Source organism: Macaca fascicularis, chromosome 1 (assembly GCF_037993035.2).
Source record: "Macaca fascicularis isolate 582-1 chromosome 1, T2T-MFA8v1.1".
Classification (NCBI taxonomy): domain Eukaryota; kingdom Metazoa; phylum Chordata; class Mammalia; order Primates; family Cercopithecidae; genus Macaca; species Macaca fascicularis.
In genome coordinates, this window is record NC_088375.1 from 226,073,763 (window position 1) to 226,097,305 (window position 23,543).

The 23,543-nt window shown below is 43.5% G+C and overlaps 2 protein-coding genes across 16 annotated transcripts in view; both read left to right on the plus strand.

Annotated features, from left to right (window-relative positions):
* The window catches only part of RERE (arginine-glutamic acid dipeptide repeats), a 468,002-nt gene that overhangs the window by 24,389 nt on the left and 420,070 nt on the right, over positions 1-23,543 (plus strand). For 5 of the 15 annotated variants that reach the window (XM_065534711.1, XM_074021190.1, XM_065534696.1 and 2 more), the window contains exon 2: positions 2,907-3,091. The exons of 9 other annotated variants lie outside the window; for them this stretch is intronic. The gene's annotated coding sequence lies outside the window, so the exon portion shown is untranslated. Of the gene's footprint in view, positions 1-2,906; positions 3,092-13,373; positions 15,029-23,543 lie in introns of all 15 variants that reach the window. One more of the 15 variants, XM_065534714.1, reaches the window with a different exon arrangement.
* LOC135968381 (large ribosomal subunit protein uL30-like) lies at positions 5,529-11,913 on the plus strand. The gene has a single exon (XM_065534751.1). It carries the CDS (start codon positions 9,147-9,149, stop codon positions 9,666-9,668), a length of 522 nt encoding a protein of 173 aa, XP_065390823.1. The 5' UTR covers positions 5,529-9,146; the 3' UTR covers positions 9,669-11,913.

The following is a 23,543-nucleotide window of genomic DNA, read 5'->3' on the forward strand; positions in this document are numbered from 1 at the left end:
CCATGTTAGTCAGGCTGGTCTCGAACTCCCAACCTCAGATGATCTGCCCACCTTGGCCTCCCAAAGGGCTGGGGTTACAGGCGTGAGCCACCACACCAGGCCATGTAATTCCTGTTTCTTCTGGCTTCACTAAAATGTCCTGAACTGTGATAGCCTCTGTGCATAAGAAAAATAAGCCATGACTCCTGGTTGGCATGAGAAGACCTAGAGTCCACTTCCACCTGAACTGTGGGCTTGAAGTATGATTATGTGCCCTACTTCCTTAGCTGTCACATAGGGGCAGTAGTACATAAACTGAAGTGAACAAATAGATACGGAAATCCCTTGAAAATATAAAAGTGCATGCTGGGCATGTGGCATGTATCTATAGTTCCAGCTACTTGGAAGGCGGAGGCCAGAGGGTCGCTTTGGCCCAGGAGTTTGAGGCCAGCCTGGGCAACATAGAAAACTTTGTCTCTTTAAAAAAAGAAAAAAAAAAAAAGGGGCCGGGGGCGGTGGCTCACACCTGTAATCCCAGCACTTTGGGAGGCTGAGGCAGGTGGGTCACAAAGCCAGGAGTTTGAGACCAGCCTAGCCAATACGGTGAAACCCTGTCTCTACTAAAAACACAAAAATTACCCTGGCATGGTGGCGGGCACCTGTAATCCCAGCTACTTGGGAGGCTGAGACAGGAGAATCACCTGAACCTGGGAGGTGGAGGTTTCAGTGAGTCAAGATTGCACCACTGCACTCCAGCCTGAGCGACAGAGCAAGACTCCGTCTCGGGGGGAAAAAAAGACAACCTGGGTAACATAGGGAGACCCTGTCTTTACAGAAATAATAAGAAATATTAGCTGGGTGTGATGGTGCATTCCTGTGGTTCCAGCTACTTGGGAGGCTATGATGGGATGATCACCTGAACCTGGGAAGTTGAGGCTGCAGTGTGACATGATGGCGCCACTGCACTCCAACCTGGGTGACAGCCGTCCTCACCTCAGCCACCCCTCCCGCCCCACCTTCTGGCAGTAGCTGGGACTAAAAGTGCATGTCACCACACCTGGCCAACTTTTTTGTTTTGTTTTGTTTTGTTTTGTTAAAGATGGGGTATTGCCATGTTGCCCAGGCTGGTTTCGAATTTTTGGGCTTATGCAATCCACCCACCTTGGTCTCCCAAAGTGCAGGGATTACAGGCATGAGCCATCTTGCTGGGCCACCTTTTTCTTCTCTTTTAACAAATTCAGCAATTTTTCAGTCCCAGAAATTTGTAAGTATATTGTTTGTGGAAAAATACATTGGGAATGTCATCAAAAGATGGTTTCTATTAGGAATGGGAACAAGTAGCAGTTTTCCCTGCTACCTCAACAATCACAGGTCCAGGACCCTTTAATATAAAGATGTAGAGAGAGCCAGAATTAACTCTAAGTTCCTGAAATGATTTCAGAGGCCCTTTTTTTTTTTGGATACGAAGTCTCACTCTGTTGCCCAGGCTGGAGTGCAGTGGCACGATCTCGGGTCACTACAAGCTCTGCCTCCCGAGTTCATGCCATTCTCCTGCCTCAGCTTCCCGAGTAGCTGGGACTACAGGTGCCCGCCACCAGGCCAGCTATTTTTTTTGTATTTAGTAGAGGTGGAGTTTCACTGTGTGTTAGTCAGGATGGTCTCAATCTCCTGACCTCGTGATCCTCCCTCCTTAGCCTCCCAAGGTGCTGGGATGACAGGTGTCATCGCACCTGCCCTCAAATTGTTTATTCCCGTTTAATCATTAAGGAAATAAGCTCTGAAGAGTCAAAGAGTAACTTGTAATTAGAACAGTTAATATGGGTCCTTTCTTTCTCCCCGCTAAACTGTTTTGACTCAGAATTTACCTGGTTAAGTGCCTCTTCCCATGAGAAGTTAATATAATTTAGGTTTTCTCACTTTTGGTTTGGTTATTTGGCATTAGTTTCTTCCTGTAGGAAGTGGCCATATTTTTACCGCTTCTTAGGAGAATATAGGTGCTGACAAATTCCTTGCATCCCCAAGTGCATTTTGCTTGGGTCTTAACCTCCTTGCAGTTTTCTGGGATGCTGATTGCCAGCCTTGTTGATGTGGGACTGGCTTTGAAATCCAGGACATCTTTTGAGGATATCAAAGTACTATAAAGGATGGAAATGTTAAGGTTGCAAAATGCTTGGAGAGTATCACATGCTGTTGATATGCTTACTGTAGTGATTTCTGAGCCTTGGAAATTTAGGCCTTTGATATAGCTGTCATGAAGGTGAGCCTCAGCCCCGTCTGTGAATTTCTCCAGAATCATTCAGTTTAGACTCCCAGTATCAAAATAGATCCTTCTTTCTTTTCTTTTTTCTTTTTTTTGAGACGGAGTCTCATTCTGTCTCCCAGGCTAGAGTGCCGTGGCGCGATCTCAGCTCACTGCAACCTCTGCCTCCCGGGTTCTAGCGATTCTCCTGCCTCAGCCTCCCAAGTAGCTGAGATTACAGGCGCCTGCCACCATGCCCAGCTAATTTTTGTATTTGTAGTAGAAACGGGGTTTCACCATGTTGGCCAGGCTGGTCTCAAACTCCTGACCTCAAGTGATTCACCCACCTCGGCCTCCCAAAGTGCTGGGATTACAAGTGTGAGCCACTGTACCCGGCCTCCCTGCTTCTTTATGTTCCACCATCCTCCCATCCTCGCAGCTTCTTTAAACCTTCCTAATGTTGAGAAACATACCCGATGTAAGACACCATTAAAAAGAATCCAGCATTTGGGGGAGGTGTTAGGGAGTTGAATGTTGCTAAAGCACCAAGGAGAGAGGAGTTTGACCTATTTTGAGCTCATCTGTGACACCTGTTTCGTTTAGAAAACGCTAATGACACTAGTTGGCAGAGCTGCATTTTTGAAGTTGTTTCATTTAGACACAGTGATAGTCATCTGTCTTCTTTTAGGAGGTGATTGTCTAGGAGTAACTATATGTGCACTCAGCACCGTGTCACAACCACCGTGGGATCCACTTACAGAGAAGATTTGTGGAGAGCTTCAGCCTGTTTATGGTGTTTCTGAGAAAGGAATTGTGGCCATTTGGTATAATTCTGGACAGAAGACTTCTTGTTTATATTACATTGAATTAGAGGTCAGTATTTGAAATTTTCTCTTTGAGTGGCTATTCTAAGAGGATCCCGTAAGAATTGATTATTGTGAAATTAGCCAACTACATAGTGTATTTCAAAGATAAGGTAAACTGTTGGACTTGTGATTACCTGGTTTCTGGTATGAATTACTGAACTTACGTTTGTTTTTATGTACATAGATAAAGCTATGTGCTTGATACTCTTTCAATTATAAACTTAATGGGTTATGAGAATTTATAACTTGGGCTTCATTAAGTGAAGGCCAGGCACTCTTATACTTTATCTTTTTTTTTTTTTTTTCTTCTTCTTTTGAGACAGAGTCTTGCTTTGTTGCCCAGGCTGGACTGGTGTAATCATAGTTCACTGCAGCCTTGACCTCCTGGGCTCAAGCGATCCTCCCACCTCGGCCTCCCAGAGTATTAGGAGTACAGGTGTGAGCTGTCATGCCCGGCTTAATTTATCTTTCTTTGTTAAGCTTCACCTGTTCTGTTGATGATAAGTTCTGGGAGATGATGGTGTCCTTTACTTGTCTTTAAATAGTTTCTGACAAGTTTTCTTTTTTTTTTTTTTTTTAAGACGGAATCTCACTCTGTTACCCGGGCTGGAGTATAGTAGCTGGATCTCAGCTCACTGCAAGCTCCGCCTCCTGGGTTTATGCCATTCTCCTGCCTCAACCTCTCGAGTAGCTGGGACTACAGGCGCCCGCCACCTCGCCCGGCTAGTTTTTTGTATTTTTTAGTAGAGACGGGATTTCACCGTGTTAGCCAGGATGGTCTCGATCTCCTGACCTCGTGATCTGCCCCTCTCGGCCTCCCAAAGTGCTGGGATTACAGGCTTGAGCCACCACGCCCGACCAGGTTTTCTATTAGTATTTTCTACTTTTGTTTGACTCTAAGAGAGTTACAGGTTTGAAACTAATGTCTACTGCCTCTCCCTCTTCTTCTCCTGTGATTCCTATGGGTGCCTGGGAGCTATGTGTTTAGTTTGAAAAGAAGAGATTTCAGAATAATCATGCTTGCCATATACTTACACTGATCATGAACAGTAAAATTTATTCTGAAAGGAGAGACCAGTTGCTTAGTAAGTGAAATGTAACTTGTTATAGAAATGATCTGTAATTTCAGGTCATGTTTTCTAGGAAGCTGCTGTCATCCAAGTCTCCCTTTCTCTGGGCAGTTAGCTGTTAATAAGGGATTATCTGAGTGACATTTTGAGCTTGCCCATTCATTTGGCAGTATTTTATTTTTTTAGAGTCTCTTGGAAGATACAGTGCTAGGCATTGGGGATATAAAAATGAGTAAGATGTGCCCCTACCCTCCTGGAAGTCATGACGAAAAGTGGGGAACAGATATGAAAAAAAAACCCACTAAAATGTGGACTGAAAGAACTGTAGTAATAGTAGAAACATGATACTCCAACAACCTAGAGAGTCATTAAGTGTACATATACCTTGGGCATCTGCATAGCACTTAGGGAGTTAACAAGTTGGTGTTTATCTTGGCAGACCACCTTCAGGCAGCTACCTTTATTGTGGATGTGTGACCTCATGTAACTTGAGTGGGATTTTCCATGTTATTAATAGTTCCTAGGGAGTAGAGAGTAAATCTCTTCTTGGAAGAGGTTGTATTCTCCTGGATCCAAAATACCTTTCTGTATATTTTGTTGTCTTTTAAGAATGTTCTCTCAGATGTTATATAAATAATTTCATCTTTTCTGAGTCCCTTCTTTGGAAAAGGAGTTCTTGCCAAATGAAAGGGACACAGTATTTGGTTTTTCAGTTCATTCTGAAACCCCTGCCACCCTATCTCCCGAAAGAAGTAAAGCCTGGGCTGGGTGCGGTGGCTCACGCCTGTAATCCCAGCATTTTGGGAGGCCGAGGTAGGTGGATCACTTGAGGTCAGTAGTTTGAGACCAGCCTGGCCAACATGGCCAAACCCCATCTCTACTAAAAATACAAAAAAATCTAGCTGGGCATGGTGGCACATGCCTATAATCCCAGCTACTCGGGAGGCTGAGGTACGAGAATTGCTTGAACCTGGGAGGTGGAGATTGCAGTGAGCCGAGATCGTGCCACTGCACTGCAGCCTGGATAAAGAGCAAGACTCTGTAAGTAAAGCCTGACCTTTTTTCTTCCTAGAGAATGGCTTAGTTTATTTCTGGATTTGAAAAAATGTAAAAATAATTCATTAGCATCTTTTAAACTGACACAGGGATTACCTTGGAGCTTTATTAATTAAACTCTAGGCTGTTGGTTATACCTATTAACCTTCATATTTCTCTTACTGGTATTAAATCTATTCATTTATCAAATAGATTAGATTTATTATTTATTTGTATTATTAGCTACATAGTATAGAAGGTACTGGGGAGACTTGTAATATGGTGGGGTTTGCCTCATTAGGAACACATGTTTTTCCTCATGTTTAATTTTTTTGGGGGGTGTCCTTTAACTATCTCGCATTTTTAGTGTATATGCCATTTCCTGTCCCAAAGTAGCACGTAAGTCTAGTCCTAATCTTGGTGCTTGAACCTACAGTTCCAGAGAAGAGCAGCTGGCACTGAATGCTCTCTGGCTCATCTTTCCACCCAGGATCTGTCCGCTAGCCAACAGGTGTGGGAGGTGTGTTTTCCAAGTTTAATGTTGCTGTTAGTGGGATACGAAAGAAATAAAAGTTACTATCTTTGGCGGCAGAATTTAGGAGGGAAGCCTTACAAGAATACAACATTTAGAGATTTCTAGAACAAAAGCGAAATTTAACCAAGTACTTACTGTTTAGCATAACAAATATAGTTCAGTTTCAGGTTAGAGATTAAAGAAGTTAACCAAAGATCCATTAAAAAGCTGAGTGGGCCATTGAAGAATGGGTGCTGTTTGAATAGCAGACTGGGAGAGCAGGTTAGGACAGTCCAGGCAGGGGTCGGCCTGAGGCAGGAATGCATATGGTATGCGCAGCGTTCAGTAAAGAGAACCTGGTTGAAGTACAGAATTTGTGGGGAGGAGTGGTGCCAGATAAGTTAGGTAGACCAAGGAGGACAGGCTTGGAATGCTAGGCATGGAGTGTCTGTTGGCATCTGAAGGGAACTGGGGCGAGGTAATAAGGTAGCATGTCAGCCAGAGAGACTGGAGGGTACACGTCTGTCTGAGTAATTTTGGCCCCAAATTTGTAATGTGGGGATAGGAAGTGTGTTGGTCAGTCTTGATAAAGAGTTATGTGTGCACCTGTGTGATGTGTTAAAATTACTTCCTGCCACTGCTCGTTTTTGGTCAGATAGTAGGTTAGGCTGAAGGAAAGAGAGGTAGTAGCCACAGGACAAATAAGCTTTGAGAAGCCAGAGTGGTTGGTAAAGTATCACTGTTGGCTTTCATTTAATATCTCATATATGTGTATATGTATATATTTATGTATATGTGTGTGTGTATGTGTGTGTGTGTGTGTGTATGTGTATATATATATATATATATATTTCTTTTTTTTCTTTTTTTGGTAGAGAGGAGGTCTTGCTATGTTGCCCAGGCTGGTCCTGAACTCCTGGGATCAAGCAGCCCTCCCCCATTGGCTTCCCCAAATGCTGGGATTACAGGTGTGCCCAACCTAGTATCACTGTGCACCACTGTGCCCAACGTAGTATCATATTTTATATAAGATAAATTTTACCAAAAATTCTGCCATCAAATATAGAAGTAATTTTAGGTTTTTAAAAAATAATAGTTCACATATTCTGTTTCATGTCTTCTCTTGCCTCTCACCCCAAGCACCCACTGATTCATACCTGTTTATCTTCCCCTCCTTTTGCTTCTTAGCTCCTATTTATTTTTCAGGTCTCAGTTTAGGGATCATTTCATTTGGAAAGCCTTCCTCAGTTAGGGCTGTGCCCAGGGTGCTCTCCCTGGCACCTGTACTCCCTCGAGCCATCTCTTATTGTGCCTCATTGTAATTGCACCTGTACTTGTCAGCGGGTTTGCTGCCCTGTGAGCTCTGAAAGCACAGGGACAGTTCTTGTTTGCTATTGAATCCTCATCTGTCAGGGCTGGTCAGGCACATACATGCTACATGGTTAGTAAATATTTGTGCAATATAAAGGTTGGACTTCTTTGTCACTATCATTACAGCTTAAAAAAAAAAAACACTGATTGGGCACAGTGGCTCACGCCTGTAATCCCAGCACTTTGGGAGAGGCCAGGGCAGGCAGATCATGAGGTCAGGAGATCGAAACCAGTCTGGCCAACATGGTGAAATCCTGTCTGTACTAAAAATACAGAAATTAGCCAGGTGTGGTGGTGCGCATCTGTAATCCCAGCTACTCAGGAGGCTGAGGCAGGAGAATCGCTTGAACCCGGGAGGTGGAGGTTGCAGTGAGCCGAGATCACGCCACTGCACTCCAGCCTGGGCAACAAGAGGAAGACTCCATATCAAAAAAACAAAAAAACAAAAAAACTCCTTAATAAACACCTTTCTGCTTCTATGTACTCATTATTAACATATATTAAAAATTAATACATTATTATAAAGTTTTGCTATGATGACTTATATTAACATGGTTGTATTATGTTTTTTTTCACATATATGTTCCTTAAGTATTTTCCCGTTATTGGACAGTTGGCGTATTTCCATTATTCTTTTTTCTACTCTATCTAGTACTACAATCATAAACTTCTTGTACATGTAGCACTTCTTTTTAATGCTTTTATTTTTTTGAGACAGGGTCTTACTCTATCACCCAGGCTGGAGTGCAGTGGCACCATCATGGCTCACTGTAAACTTGACCTCCTGGGCTCAAGCCATCCTCCCACCCCAGCCTCCAAAGTAGCTGGGACTACAGGTGTGCACCACCATGCTGGGCTAATTTTTGTATTTTTTGTAGAGACAGGGTTTTCCCATGTTGCCCAGGCTGGTAATAGTTTTAAATTAAGAATGATAAAGGAAAACCATACACTAAAGCACAGTTTTTTGGTTTTGTTTTGTGTTTTGAGGCAGAGTCTTCCTCTGTTGCCCAGGATGGAGTGCAGTGGCACAATCTTGGCTCACTACAATCTCTGCCTCCAGTATTCAAGCCATTCTCCTGCCTTAGCCTTCCGAGTAGCTGGGATTACAGGCACCCACCACCATGCCTGGCTAATTTTTGTAGTTTTAGTAGAGACAAGGTTTCACCGTGTTGGCCAGGATGGTCTGGAACTCCTGACTTCAGGTGATCCACCCGCCTCGGCCTCCCAGAGTGCTGGGATTACAGGCGTGAGCCACTGCGCCTGGCCAAAACATGTTTTTTTTTTTTTTTTTTTTTTTTTAAAGGTGTGTATATTTGTTTATATATTGTGTTTAACTTCAAAATGAGTGGCCTGTAAAATAGCATTTGTTCTGCACAGATTTCATTTTACAGGGAAATAAATGCTTCAGTTCTGACTCAGATTAAACGAATTATAAAATGAGGCATCCGTGATACTCAGACAGAGAGACACGGTGTATGGATGGCACCATTTTAAGTAGGTTATTCAGAGATGGCTTCTCTGAAGAGGTGACATTTGAACAAGGCCTTGAACAGGCTAAGGAACCATGCAGAGGTATAGGAATAGAGCTTTCCAGGCAGAGGTAACATCAAGTGCAAAAGCCCCGAGGTGGAAGCCTGTTGGTTTGGTCAAGGAACAGTGGAAAAACTCTGGGAGAACAGCAGGAGGTGATACCAGGAAAGAGGGGCAGGAGCCAGGTCATAAAGTTCGCTGTGGACCATGCTAAGACTCTGGCTTTCATTTTAAGTATAATGCCACTGGAAGGTATTCATCAGGGTATGTGTGACAGAATCTGATCTCTGTCTTACAAAGATCACTTTGGCTGCTGTGTGAAAGTTAGACTGCGCTCTTTACCAGCTGGAACCGTGGAGGGTGTTGAAGAGAAGAAGGTTCCCGCTGTGCCAGAAACCCTTAAGAAAAAGCAAAGGAATTTCACAGAACTGAAGATCAAGCGCCTAAGAAAGAAGTTCGCCCAAAACATGCTTTGAAAGGCAAGGAGGAAGCAAAGCACTATCTATGTAAAAGCAAAGCACTATCACTAGGAATATAGGCAGATGTACAGAACTGAAATTCGAATGGCAAGGATGGCAAGAAAAGCTGGCAACTTCTATGTACCTGCAGAACCCAAATTGGCCTTTGTCATCAGGATCAGAGGTATCAGTGGTGTGAGCCCAGAGGTCCGAAAGGTGTTGCAGCTTCTTTGCCTTTGTCAAATCTTCAATGGAACATTTGTGAAGCTCAACAAGGCTTCAGTTAACACGCTGAGGATTGTAGAGCCATATATTACATGGGGGAACCCAAATCTGAAGTCAGTAAATGAAATAATCTACAAGTGTGGTTATGGCAAAATCAATAAGCAAATTGCTTTGACAGATAACGCTTTGATTGCTCTATCTCTTGGTAAATATGGCATCATCTGCATGGAGGATCTGATTCATGAGATCTATACTGTTGGAAAACACTTTAAAAAAGCAAATAACGGGCTGGGCGTGGTGGCTCAAGCCTGTAATCCCAGCATTTTGGGAGGCCGAGACGGGCGGATCACAAGATCAGGAGATCGAGACCATCCTGGCTAACCCGGTGAAACCCTGTCTCTACTAAAAAATAAAAAAAACTAGCTGGGCGAGGTGGCGGGCGCCTGTAGTCCCAGCTACTCGGGAGGCTGAGGCAGGAGAATGGCATAAACCCAGGAGGCGGAGCTTGCAGTGAGCTGAGATTCGGCCACTACACTCCAGCCTGGATGACAGAGCGATACTCTGTCTCAAAAAAAAAAAAAAAAAAAAAAAAAAAAAAAAAAAAAAAAAGCAAATAACTTCCTGTGGCCCTTCAAATTATTTTCTCCACAAGGTAGAATGAAGATAAACCACTCATTTTGTAGAAGGTGGAGATGCTGGCAACAGGGAGGACCAGATCAACAGGCTTCTTAGAAGAATGAACTGAGGTGTCTACCATGATTGCTTCTCTAGTCTGATCAATTTAAATAAACAGTAACTGCTCTCAAGTTGAAAACAAAGAAAGTCAGACTGCTGCCAGTCAGAGTGGAAGCAGGCAGACTGATGGGGAGTGTGGCCAGACTCTGCAAGGGATATGCTGTGGGCCTGAGTTAGTGTGGTAGTGGTACAGGTGATGAAGAGTGGTTGGGTTTGGGATTTGATAAAATGATGTGTTCTGAGATGTGAAGGTCTTACCAGTATTTAAAAAAACAGCTTAAGGCAGGCTGAGTGCGGTGGCTCACGCCTGTAATCCCAGCACTTTAGGAGGCCGAGGTGGGCAGATCATTTGAGGTTGGGAATTTGAGAACAGCCTGGCCAACATGGTGAAACCCCGTCTCTACTAAAAGTACAAAAATTAGCCGGGTGTGGTGGCAGGCACCTGTAGTCTCAGCTACTCAGGAGGCTGAGGTAGGAGAATCGCTTGAACTGGGGAGGCGGAGGTTGCAGTGAGCCAAGATTGCACCATCGCATTCCAGCCTGGGGGACAAGAGCGAGACTTCTTCTCAAAAAAAAGCAGCTCAAGGCAAACTGAGTTAATTAGAGTTTAAAATGCCTTTCTCTTCAAAGTATTTCATAGATTCTGTATCCTTGAAGTTCCTCTGTTGGGAGAATGGAACCAGAAAAGGTAAGGACTAGGACTTGGTTGCATTGTGAATCCACTTGCTGATGGAACAAGAAAGATTGCCTGACAGCAGATGTGCATGTTTTCCTCTGTAATGGTCATTGATTTAATATAAAAGATATGTCTGAAGAATGTATGCTTGAATAAGTAATATGTTGAATTCTGGTGTTTGGTGTGATTGTGTTAGCCTAGACCTGTTTAGTAGTAGCTGAAATATGTTGCAGGAATAATAAGGAATGTAGGGGGTGCCTTTCTGCTGTTATCAAAATCCATTAACAGGTTTTCCTATGCTTGACTGCCTTTCATTGTTACACTTTATGGTTCATGCTGAAGGCGTGTGTAAATGACATCTCTTCTATGGTTTCTCAAGGTCTTAAAAAGTGTTGTATTTTGAGTAAGCATCTGTTTATTCCATAGTAAGGATAGATGCTAGACAGGTTATGACTTACTTTGGTTCTGCTCCCCTACTTTGGATAGGATTTTACCTAGGTGGAGCATTGGATCATGTTCTTGAGCTGTATGGAACTTTGATTGGCTCATGTGAATGCTTCACACTGATGGCCACCCTTTGTTGCTTAAGTTGGTAGAGACATAAGCTCATCCTGGATGCACTTTTTAGTGTACAAGGTTCTGTGAAAAGTGGGTGAGGGTACTTCTCAAGCCATTAAATTATAGTGGACTGTCTTTTTTTTCTTTAGCAAAATTAGGTTTTGGGAGTATGAAATTTAAACTTATATCTGCCATTTGTAAGATATGAAGTCATAGTATGAGTATTTTTGGGGTTTTGTTTGCTTTTTTTAGAGTTGGGGTCTTTTAGGATAGAATTCCCTTTTCCTTAACCACTTAAAGCTTGAGAACAAAGATTTGGAAACCTTTTTTGGGTAGCAGGTCACTTTATTAATCTGATAAAAACTGTGGTTTCTGTTTCCAGAAAAAGACAGATACATATACATGTTTGTTCAACAGATTTATTCAGCACGTATTTATTGAATAGCTACCATCTGCCAGGCATAGTTTATAGATGTTTAGGATATACCAGTGAACAAAAGAGAAAAAAAAACCCAAACCAACCTAAAAACCCTGCCTCTGTGGAGCTTATATTCTAGTGGAATCCAGTGGGTAATAAACAAGAGTGTTATGTAGTATATTAGAATATGATAAATGCTGTGGGAAAAAAATAGATACTGTAAGGGAGTTGGAAAGAAATGGGAAAATGGTGGTTGTTGCAATTTAAATAGGGGAGTCAGGATAGGCCTCATAGAGAGGATTATGTTTGAGCAAAAGGCTAAAATGTATGGGAGTTAGCCCTGCGGAGTTCTGCAGCATGAGCTTCCCAGACAGAGGAGAATAGTCAGTGGAAGGGTCCTAAAGTGGACACAAGGAAGACAGCGTGGTGGGGGCAGAATGAGCAGGGGCTAGAGTGGTGTGTCAGTTTCCTGGGCCTGTCATTACAAGCACATGCTTGGTGGCTTAACACAACAGACATTTATTGTGCCACAGTTGTGGAGGTCAGAAGTCTGAAATTAAGATGTCTGTTGGCAGGGTTACTTCCTTCTGGGGGCTCTTAGGGACAGCCCATCCCGTACTTCCTCCTTGCTTCTGGTGGCTCCTGGCAATCTTCGGTGGCAGTCCCCAGGAACGGGGGCGGGGGGGAGCGGTTAGGACTTGGACGGATCTTTCTGAGGACCTCCCATTCAGAGTTTACGTTGTCTGTTTTGACTTCTGAGGTAGGTGTGCACCGGTAAGGGGTGGGGGCACGTAAAGTTGCTCCTTGGGGCCCTTTTAAGGACTTTGGCTGAAATTGAAATGGGGAAGGCACTGGATGGTTTTGAGCAAAGAAGTGACATGATGTGATTTGCATTTTCTCTTCTTTCTTTTTTTAAAAAAATTGATTTCTGCTTAGTAGAGACAACTCTCCCTGGGTTGCCCATGCTCTTCTCAAACTCCTAAGTTCAAACAGTCCTCCCACTTCGGCCTCCCATAGTGCATTATTTGCATGGTAAAAGGACAGAAGACTCCTTTGTGGACAGTAGATTGGGACAACAGGCTAGAAATAACGAGATAGGTGGGAGGCTATCATGCTAATTATTCATGTGAGAAATGATGGTGCTTACATCCATTTGCTAGTAGACTTGTGAAAAGTGTATGACTTCTGGATGTATTTTGAAGATAGAGCGACAGTATTTTCTGATGAGTTTTTAAATTTTTTTAGTCAGGATCTCACTCTGTTGCCCAGGCTGGAGTGCAGTGGTGTGATCACGGCTCACTGCAGCCTTGACCTCCCTGGCTCAAATGATCCTTCTACCTAAGTCTCCCAAGTAGATGGGACTATAGGTGTATGCCACCATGCTCAGCTAAATTTAAAAATTTTCTGTAGAAATGGGATCTCACTATGTTGCCCAGGCTGGTCTTGAACTACTGGGCTCAAGTGATCCTCTTGTCTCGCCCTCCCCAAGTGTTGGGATTATAGGTATTAGCCACCATGCCTGGTCTCTGATGAATTTCACTGTAGGGTAGGGGTGAAAGAAAGGAGTCAAGGATGAATCCAAGGTTTGGGACTGTGCAGCTTAAAAGGATGGCAGTGTCAGGAGCTGACATGGGAAGGCTGTGTTTAGAGCAGGTTGTTAGTTTGTTTTTTTAAGATTGAGTCTTACTGTGTCGCCTAGGCTGGAGTGCAGTGGCGCAATCTTGGCTCACTTCAACCTCTGCTTCCCGGGTTCAAGTGATTCTCCTGCCTCGGCCTCCTGAGTAGCTGAGACTACAGGTGCCTGCCACCATACCCAGCTAATTTTTGTATTTTTAGTAGAGACAGGGTTTCACCATGTTGGCCAGGCTGGTCTCGAATTCCTGGACTCAAGTGATCTGCCCACCTCAGCCTCCCAAAGTGTTGGAATTACAGGCGTGAGCCACCGCACCTGGCCTCTTGAGCTTAGTTTGGACACACTGAGGTTAACGCTGTATTAGATACTCAAGTGGAGATGCCAGGTAGACAGTTTTAAGATGATGTAAGAGTCTGGAATTCATGTGAGAAACCTGGGTTGGAGATACATAGTTGTGAATGTGTGGCAAGTGTAAGTAAAGTAAAGCTGGGAAACCAGAGGAGATTACCAGTGGAGTATAGGGGAGAGAAGAGAAAGGGTTCAAGGACAAAGTCCAGGGACGTTAAAAAGTCTGAGACAACAGTCAGCAACAAAAGCTGATAAAGAGATCAGCAAAAAAGGAGGAAAACCAAGAAATCGTAGACTATATTATATGGCATCCTGGAAGCCAGATGAGAAAAATGTATTCAAGCAGGAGGGGCAGATGAAGTGTGTCAAAAATCTGCTAAAAATCAGCTCAGGACTGAGAACTTATCATTGGATTTAGCAATGTGGAGAGATGATCTTGGCAAGATTAGTTTCAGTGGAGGGTTTGGTTCAACATTCTTACTGGAGTGGGTTTAAGAGAGAATGAAAGCAGAATTTGAGAGAGTGAGTATAGCACCTTCGTGAGGATATTTGCTGTAAAGGAGAATAGAGAAATAGGGTTGGAGCTAGTGGAAATTCAGTGAAGACATTTATAGAAGTAGCACGCTGCCTCAAAATCAGGTATAATTTCAGGGGATTAATGGGTGCCCAAAATCCCTCTGTGAACCTGCAATTTAAAAACTGCTTGTCAGTAAAACCATGAGGCAGTAAAACTTCACTTCCTTCCTTTCGATTTCTCTTTTGTATTAAGATGTTGCATGGTTTGGTAATTAGATCAGTACAAGAAATGACAATTCCTATGTGTCTTCAGTTTTCTTTCTGAGGAATAGGCCTCAGTAGAAATTGGCCTTACAGTTTTGGAAATCTATTTTATCCTAAGTATTTACCCAGGCATTCTAGATGAATTTAATCTTTATCACAATCCTATGTAACAGGTATTACCCCCATTTTATTATTGTGGGAAAATGGAGGCACGGAGAGATTCAATAACTTTCCCAGAGTCACTCAGCTAGGAAGTGGCAGAGCAGTTTTACTTTGTTTGTTATTATGTATTTGTTTTAAGACAGGGTCTCGCCCTGTTGCCCAGGCTGGAGAGCAGTGGGACAGTCATAGCTCACTGCAGCCTTGACTTCCCAGGCTTTAGCAGCCCTCCCACCTCAGCCTCTGGGAACACAGGCCTGTGCCACCACACCCAGCTAATTAAAACAAATATTTTTTTTTTTTTTTTTTTTTTGAGACGGAATCTTGCTCTGTTGCCAGGCTCTGGAGTACAGCAGCACGATCTTGGCTCACTGCGACCTCTGCCTCCTGGGTTCAAGTGATTTTCCTCCATCAGCCTCCTGAGTAGACAACAGGTGTGTGCCACTATGCCCAGCTAATTTTTGTATTTTTAGTACAGACGGGGTTTCACCATGTTGACCAGAATAGTCTCAATCTCTTGACCTTGTGATCTGCCTGCCTTGGGCTCCCAAAACCAAAGTGCTGGGATTACAGGCGTGAGCTACCGTGCCTGGCCAAGAATTTTTTTTTTTTTTTTTTTGTAGAGACAAGATCTCACTGTGTTGCCCAGGCTGGTCTCAACCCTGGGCTCAAGTGATCCTTCTACCTTGGTCTCCCAGAGTGCTGCGATTACAGACATGAGCTACCACGCCTGGCCTCATGGTTCTTTTTTTTTTTTTTTTTTTTTTTTTTTTTTTTTTTTTGAGACGGAGTCTCGCTCTGCCGCCCAGGCTGGAGTGCAGTGGCCCGATCTCAGCTCACTGCAAGCTCCGCCTCCGGGGTTCACGCCATTCTCCTGCCTCAGCCTCCCGAGTAGCTGGGACTACAGACGCCTGCCACCGCGCCCGGCTAGTTTTTTGTATTTTTTTTTTTTTTAGTAGAGACGGGGTTTCACGGTGTTAGCCAGGATGGTCTCGATCTCCTGACCTCGTGATCCGCCTGTCTCGGCCTCCCAAAGTGCTGGGATTACAGGCTTGAGCCACCGCGCCCGGCCTCTCATGGTTCTTTAATTGTGGATGCTGATAAAGTTTGTGAGTGTGGGGCAGAGAAGTGAGGTGTAGGTAGGTGTTGAAGGGCAAGTGGTGCTTGGGAATTCTTTGAGATTTTCAACTGAAAGATTCTCTGAAAGAGGAAGCATTGTCCTCATGGATTGCTCTCAGATGACATAAAATAGATATAGTAAGATTATAATAGTTTTTAAGGACTTGAGAATAGCTTCTTTTCCTCCAGCAGAGAGGTAAGCATCCTGTTCCATTGTGTGATAGTTGTTGGCTGGCACACAGATCTCCTTTTTCTATTTCCAGCAGGTGAAATCACTTCCTCTTCACCTGTACTTTATTTTCTGGTCCTTTTGACAGTAGGGCTTGATATTTTGGTATACCCTGGATGGCATTATTCTGTTGACTCAGATGACCTAAATTACTTGCTGTTTATTGTAAAGTGGTTCAAGTATGCTTTTGAGGTCCTAGAGTTAAAAATGGATGATTCTGAGTCAGCGTGGCTTGAAGAGCAGATCACTAAGAATCTCATAGTCCAGTGGGATGCAGCATTTGATCTGCTCCAGGTCGCATCCCCTTTTTCTCTGCTGTTTGTGTTAGTCTTTGCTTTCTGAGGTAACTCAGGCATGTACTCGCTGTAATGTCTACCCAAAGCCAGTCTCATTAAGACCAGCCAAGGCCAGGAAATGGAGAGGAAATAATATATACGAGGGTGCTGGAGCCCAAACAGGTTGTCCTTTACCCCGAGGTACAGGTCAAATTAATGACAGAGCTGGCCTTAGAACCCAGTCTTCTTAATGCCTAAGTTAGTGACTTAGGCATTTTTTTTGGAGACAGAATCTTGCCACCCGAGTAGCTGGGATTACAGGTGCACAACACTATGCCTGGCTAATTTTTGTATTTTTTTGTGGAGATAGGGTTTCACCATGTTGGCCATGCTGGTTTTCAACTCCTGGCCTCAAGTGATCCGCCTGCCTCGACCTCCCAAAGTGCTGGGATTACAGGCATAAGCTGCTCCCGGCAACTAAGTTAATGTTTTTTAAATAAAGGAGTGTAAGCACTTTTATGTAATCATAAATTTTCATCATCATTATAATGAATGCATAATGTATCATAAGTGTTTTTTGTTTTTTACTGTTGTAACACTATGGATCTTTTTATTTTCATTCAGTAAATAAGTAATTGTCATTATTCTAGGCACTGAGGATATGATAATAAATAAATAGAAAAAGATCTCTGCTCTCATGGAGTTTACATTGTTTCTTTTTTTTTGAGACAGAGTCTTGCTGGAGTGCAGTGCTGTGATCTTGGCTCACTGCAGCCTCTGCCTCCCGGGTTCGAGCAATTCTCCTGTCTCAGCCTCCTGAGTACCTGGGACTACAGGCACCTGCCACCATGCCCGGCTAATTTTTGTATTTTTAGTAGAGAGGGAGTTTCACCTTGTTGGTCAGGCTGATCTCGAACTCCTGGACCTCAGTTGATCTACCCACCTCGGCCTCTCAAAGTGCTGGGATTACAGGTGTGAGCCACCGCGCCCAGCCTAATTTTTGTATTTTTAGTAGAGATGGGATTTCACCATGTTGTTGGCCAGGCTGGTCTCGAACTCCTGACCTCGTGATCTGCCCACCTCAGCCTCCCAAACCGCCGGGATTACAGGTGTGAGCCACTGCGCCCGGCTGGAATGTATATTCTAGCAGATAAATGTCATCTCATATTTACAATTATTTCCTTAGGATAGAGTCTAAGTAATGTTACGCATAAAATTGTTGAGTAACTGGAGTGGGCGTGGTGGCTCATGCCTGTAATCCCAGCACTTTGGGAGGCCGAGGCAGGCAGATTTCTTGAGGTCAGGAGTTCGAGACCAGCCTGGCCAACATGGCAAAACCCCATCTCTACTAAAAATACAAAAATTAGCCAGGCGTGGTGGCGCATCCCTGTAATCCCAGCCACTTGGGAGCTGAGGCAGGAGAATTGCTTGAACCCAAGAGACTGAGGTTGCAGTGAGCCAAGATTGCACCACTGCACTCTAGCCTGAGTGACAGAGCGAGACTGTCTCAAAACAAAAACAAAAACCAAAACTGTTTAGTATTTCTTTTTTTCTTTCTTTCTTTCTTTTTTTTTTTTTTGGGAGATGAGATCACAGTGGCATGATCTTGACTCACTGCGGCATCCGCCTCCTAGACTCAGGTGATCCTCCTTCCTCAGCCTCCTGAGTAGCTGGGACTACAGGCACATACCACCACAACTGAGTAGTTTTTGTATTTTTTGCAGAGAAGGGGTTTTGCCATGTTGCCCAGGCTGGTCTTGAACTCCTGGGCTCAAGCGATCCTCCTGCCTCAGCTTCCCGAAGTGCTGGAATTACAGTTAGGAGCCATCACTCCCAAACCACTGTATTTCTGAACATCAGAATCAACTTTCTTTAAAGCTCTGTAAAAAATGAAGTCTTTTATGGTATTTTTCTTTGCTTAAAATGTATAGTGTTTGCTCTCTCACATACAAGTGTTATCACAAATTAAACTGAGTAGGGACCTCTGAAAGGAAGTTTAAGTATCATCAGTTCTTGGTAAGTAAAGAACATTTTCACTAGATTGCTAAAATATATAAATAGATCTTGTGATTTTTGGCATGCCTGAGAAAATTTTCAGGTAATTTATTGTAAATTTCACTGTACATCAAGAAACATCTTCTTAGAGCTGAATACAGCAGAGAGACTTTAAGACAACAGTCTATGTGGGGTCATCACAGTGAGAATTATTTGATACTTTGTCTAATACATTGGATAACTTTTATGTAATGGCTTGAGGTGAGTCAGTTCTTGCTGTTTGTTTAGTGTGGTGACTGTAAGAAATGGTTGGAGAAAAGGAATGATTGAGCTGCTGTATTCTTATTACTTCTAATTACCCATTCTTCAGGGTAGATAGTATTATTACTCATTTCCAGATGAGGAAATGGAGGTTCAGAGAATTAATTTGTGCAGGGTATCACTATTAGTAATATAACATTTGGGCTTCAAATTGAGGTCTGGGTAGTTAAAGCTTTTTTTTTTTATTTTTTTTAACCATACCATATACTTTTATTAAAAGTATGACACTTTGGGGCTGGGCGCGGTGGCTCACGCCTGTAATCCCAGCACTTTGGGAGGCCGAGGCAGGCGGATCACGAGGTCAGGAGATCGAGACCATCCTGGCTAATGCGGTGAAACCCCGTCTCTGCTAAAAAAAAAAAAAAAACAAAACGAAAATTAGCCAGGTGAGATGGCGGGCACCTGTAGTCCCAGCTACTCAGGAGGCTGAGGCAGGAGAATGGCGTGAACCCAGGAGGCGGAACTTGTAGTGAGCTGAGATTGTGCCACTGCACTCCAGCCTGGGCGACAGAGGAAGACTCCGTCTCAAAAAAAAAAAAAGTATGACACTTTGTTTTCAGAGTGACCTGTCTAAAACTACTGTTTTCTTTTAATTTCATGTAGAAAATATAATGTTCATTCTCTTCTGTTTTCCTGTTTTCTTGATATTTTTATTCAAAAAATTCTAAAAATTAAACCTAGGCTTGGGTATTCTCTTTGTTCCTTCTCCCTTCACAGTCAGCTCTATTATTAAATTTTAATGGTATAAAACATAAGAAAAATATTTGGTGACACTTGATAGTATGTATTTTCTAGAAAGGCAAAGAGAAAGTCTGGACTTCTTAGATAAGCCAATACTTTCCGGAAATGGAAGCACCCATAAAACTTAACTTAAGTAGGTTGCAGTGTAAATGTTAGCAGATGAAATATTGATAACTTTCTTTCTTGTTCTACTTCGAGCTCCTTCGGTGAAGTGCTTATTGGCTTCACTCAGAGTAAGTGGTTCTAATTTTTGACTTTGATACTGTTTTAACATTCAGTAAAAGAAAGTATTTAGGTCTGGTGTGGTGGCTCATGCCTGTAATCCTTGCACTTTGGGAGGTGGAGACAGGCAGATAGCTTGAGCCCTGGAGTTCGAGACCAGCCTGGGCAATATGGTGAAACCCCACCTACACACACACACACACACACACACACACACACACAAAATTATTTGGCCAAGGTGGCACATGCCTACACTCTCAGCTATTTGCAGAGGCTGAGGTGGGAGGATCACCTAATCCCGGGGAGGTTGAGGCTGCAGTGAGCCATGATGGTGCCACTGCACTCCAGCCTGGGTGACAGTGACACCCTGCTTCAAAAATAAAGAAATAAGTAAATAAATAAAAAAGAATTTAAGGGGAAGTTCAAACATTGATGGTTTTTAGAAGAAGGAAAGAGGAAAACTTAGTTATAAAATTTGGTCAGTTGTATATTACATGCTTAATAGAATGAAACAGTGTTTTGGGGCTAGGTGGTGGTGGCTCATACCTGTAGTCCTGCACTTTGGGAGGCCAAGCTGGGCAGATCACATGAGGTTCAAGACCAGCCTGGCCAACATGGCAAAACCCTGTCTCTACTCAAAATACAACAATTAGTGGGGCATGGTGGCGTACATCTGTAGTCCCAGCTACTTGGAAGGCTGAGGCATGAGAATCGCTTGAACCTGGGAAGCAGAGGTTGCAGTGAGCTAGTATCATGCCACTGCAGTCCAGCCTGGGCGACAGAGGGAGCCCCTGTCTTAAAAAAGAAAAGAATGAGACAGTGAAGAAAGTAACCTGGTAACTTCAGGTGAGTGAAAAATTAGAAAATTACTGAGCCATTTAAAGTGAGAGGAAATTTAAAGTTTAGGAAATTTATATAAGAAATGGTTTGTGAAAATAGGAAGAATGTATTATTGTGTTATGAATAATAAACAGATGAAGAATTTAGAGATTATTACAATTGGTATGGAAACTATGTACTAATTTGGTGTTTACTTGAATATATTTGAACTAATTATGAACCATGTTTTCAGTGGAAAGATGTCTCAGTTAAGCAAAAGTTTAACCTGGGTGGCATGATTGCTAAGAACACAGATGCAGAATCCAAGACTGCCTGGGTTTAAATCTGAGCTCTACCACATAGAAGCTTTTTATTAATGAGGAAGTTGCTTAACCTCCCTGGGCCTCAGCTTCCTCAATACAAAATGGAGATAGTAATAATACCTACCTCATAAAATTGTTATAAGAGTTAGATGAGTTAATATATGCAAAGCTTAAGTGATGAAAGAGATAAAATATTCCTGTGTTTATCAAACACCCACCATGTGTATTTTATTTATTTATTTTTTGTTTTTATGTTAGTTACTTGTTTTCTAGAAAACATGAAATAACCAGCATGTGTGTTTAATGTTAGGTGCTAGAAAATACAGTTAAGGGAAAAAATTGTCTTTTAAAAAAGTTTATTTGTTTAGTTTTTAGAGGCAAGATCTTACTGTGTTGTCCAGGCTGGAGCACAGTGGCGTGATTGTAGCTCACTGCAGCCTCTGCTTCTGGGCTCAAGAGATCCTCTCATCTCAGCCTCCTGAGTACCTGGAACTACAGGTGTGTGCCACCACATCTGGCTAATTTTATTTTTTTTTGATTTTTGCTGAGACCGGGTCAGGGTCTTACTTTGTTGCCCATGCTGGTCTTGAATGTTTAGCTTTAAGAAGTCTTCCTGCCTCAGCCTCCCAAATTGTTGGGATTATAGGTGTGAGCCACTGTTCCTGGCCCAGAAAAAATTTATAAAGAAAGAAGAAATGTGGCCGGGCGTGGTGACTCATGCCTGTAATCCCAGCACTTTGGGAGGCCAAGGCAGGCGGATCACAGGGTCAAGAGATCAAGACCATCCTGGCCAACATGGTGAAACCCTGCCTCTACTAAAAATACAAAAATTAGCTGGGCATGGTGACATGCACCTGTAGTCCCAGCTACTTGGGAGGCTAAGGCAGGAGAATCGCTTGAACCCAGGAGGCAGAGGTTGCAGTGAGTTGAGATCGCGCCACTGCACTCCAGCCTGCTGGCACAGCGAGACTCTGTCTCAAAAAAAAAAAGAAAGAAGAAATGCTGCTATGAAAGGAGATATGGGGCTTTTCTCATGATTTAATTCTCCTCAGCTGGAATAATGAAATAATTTTTAAGGAAAAGCAGATGAGGGTTGGACTATTGAGGAGTTAAAATATCCACCAGTGAATGAGCACTTTCATGTTGATCATGTTTATGTCCTTGAGAAGATGAGATAAACCATGGTTTTATTCTGTATAATAGGCTAGTAATTCTTGTTTGATTCTTTTAAGTCATTGAAATAAATTAGATTTCTTATATTTTCTTTTTTTTTTTTTTTTTTGAGACGGAGTCTCACGCTGTCGCCCAGGCTGGAGTGCAGTGGCGCGATCTCGGCTCACTGCAAGCTCCGCCTCCCGGGTTCCCGCCATTCTCCTGCCTCAGCCTCCTGAGTAGCTGGGACTACAGGTGCCCGCCACCGCGCCCGGCTAATTTTTTGTATTTTTTTAGTAGAGACGGGGTTTCACTGTGGTCTCGATCTCCTGACCTTGTGATCTGCCCGCCTCGGCCTCCCAAAGTGCTGGGATTACAGGCTTGAGCCACCGCGCCCGGCCAATTAGATTTCTTATAGGTTTTAATAGTTTGCCAAAATGATGGCCGAGCGTAGTGGCTCACGCCTGTAATCCTAGCACTTTGGGAGGCCAAGGTGGGCGGATCACCTGAGGTCGGGAGTTCGAGACCAGCCTGACCAACATGGAGAAACCCCATCTCTACTAAAAATACAAAATTAGCAGGGCGTGGTGGCACATGCCTGTAATCCCAGCTACTAGAGAGGCTGAGGCAGGAGAATCGCTTGGACCCAGGAGGTTGTGGTGAGCTGAGATCATGCTATTGCACTCCAGCCTGGGCAACAAGAGTGAAACTCCATCTCCGGAAAAAAAAAAAAAAGTAGTTTGCCAAAATGAAGGAGATAATATTAAATTCCTACAAGCAGTGAGTGTAAACCAGAGAAAGTAGAAGTGAAGTCTGAAACATGCTGAAATGAGGAAAACTGAGAACCAAAGAAAGACAGTTTCTGGGCTGGGCGCGGTGGCTCACGCCTGTAATCCCAGCACTTTGGGAGGCCGAGACGGGCGGATCACGAGGTCAGGAGATCGAGACCATCCTGGCTAGCACAGTGAAACCCCGTCTCTACTAAAAAATACAAAAAAACTAGCCGGGCGAGGTGGCGGGCGCCTGTAGTCCCAGCTACTCGGGAGGCTGAGGCAGGAGAATGGCGTGAACCTGGGAGGCGGAGCTTGCAGTGAGCTGAGATCCGGCCACTGTACTCCAGCCTGGGTGACAGAGCGAGACTCCGTCTCAAAAAAAAGAAAGACAGTTTCTGTTGAGGCTGGAGAACAAATGCATCTGGAGTATTCAGGATTGCTGGTGATTATGGCCAGAGAATGGGATGACTCGATTGAATGGCTTAAGAGGTGGAGCAAGTTGTGGCTGCGTGTGTGGATTCGTGGAGAGAGGACACTTTTAGGAACCAGGTACCTGGTTAGATAAGTACATTTTTGTTGCCATCACCCTGGATTATGACAGGATCCCATTGAGAAGGAAGGCTATGAGCTGATGTCAAAGACTTGAGTAAATGAGTGGGAACGATCACCTAGAGATCATTCTATTAAAATTCTATGGCAGTTCTTTTGTGACAGTTCTCCTTCTCGTTGTCTTTGACTATCATTGATATCAAATGTATGTACGGCGTTGTAACTTGCTTTACATATAACTTTTTTTTGAGATGGTGTCTCCTCGCTCTGTCACCCAGGCTGGAGTGCAGTGGCGCAATCTCAGCTCACTGCAATATCTGCTTCCCAGGTTCAAGCAATTCTCCTGCCTCAGCCTCCCAAGTAGCTGGAATTACAGACGCACACCACCAGGCCCGGCTGATTTTTGTATTTTTAGTAGAGACAGGGTTTCA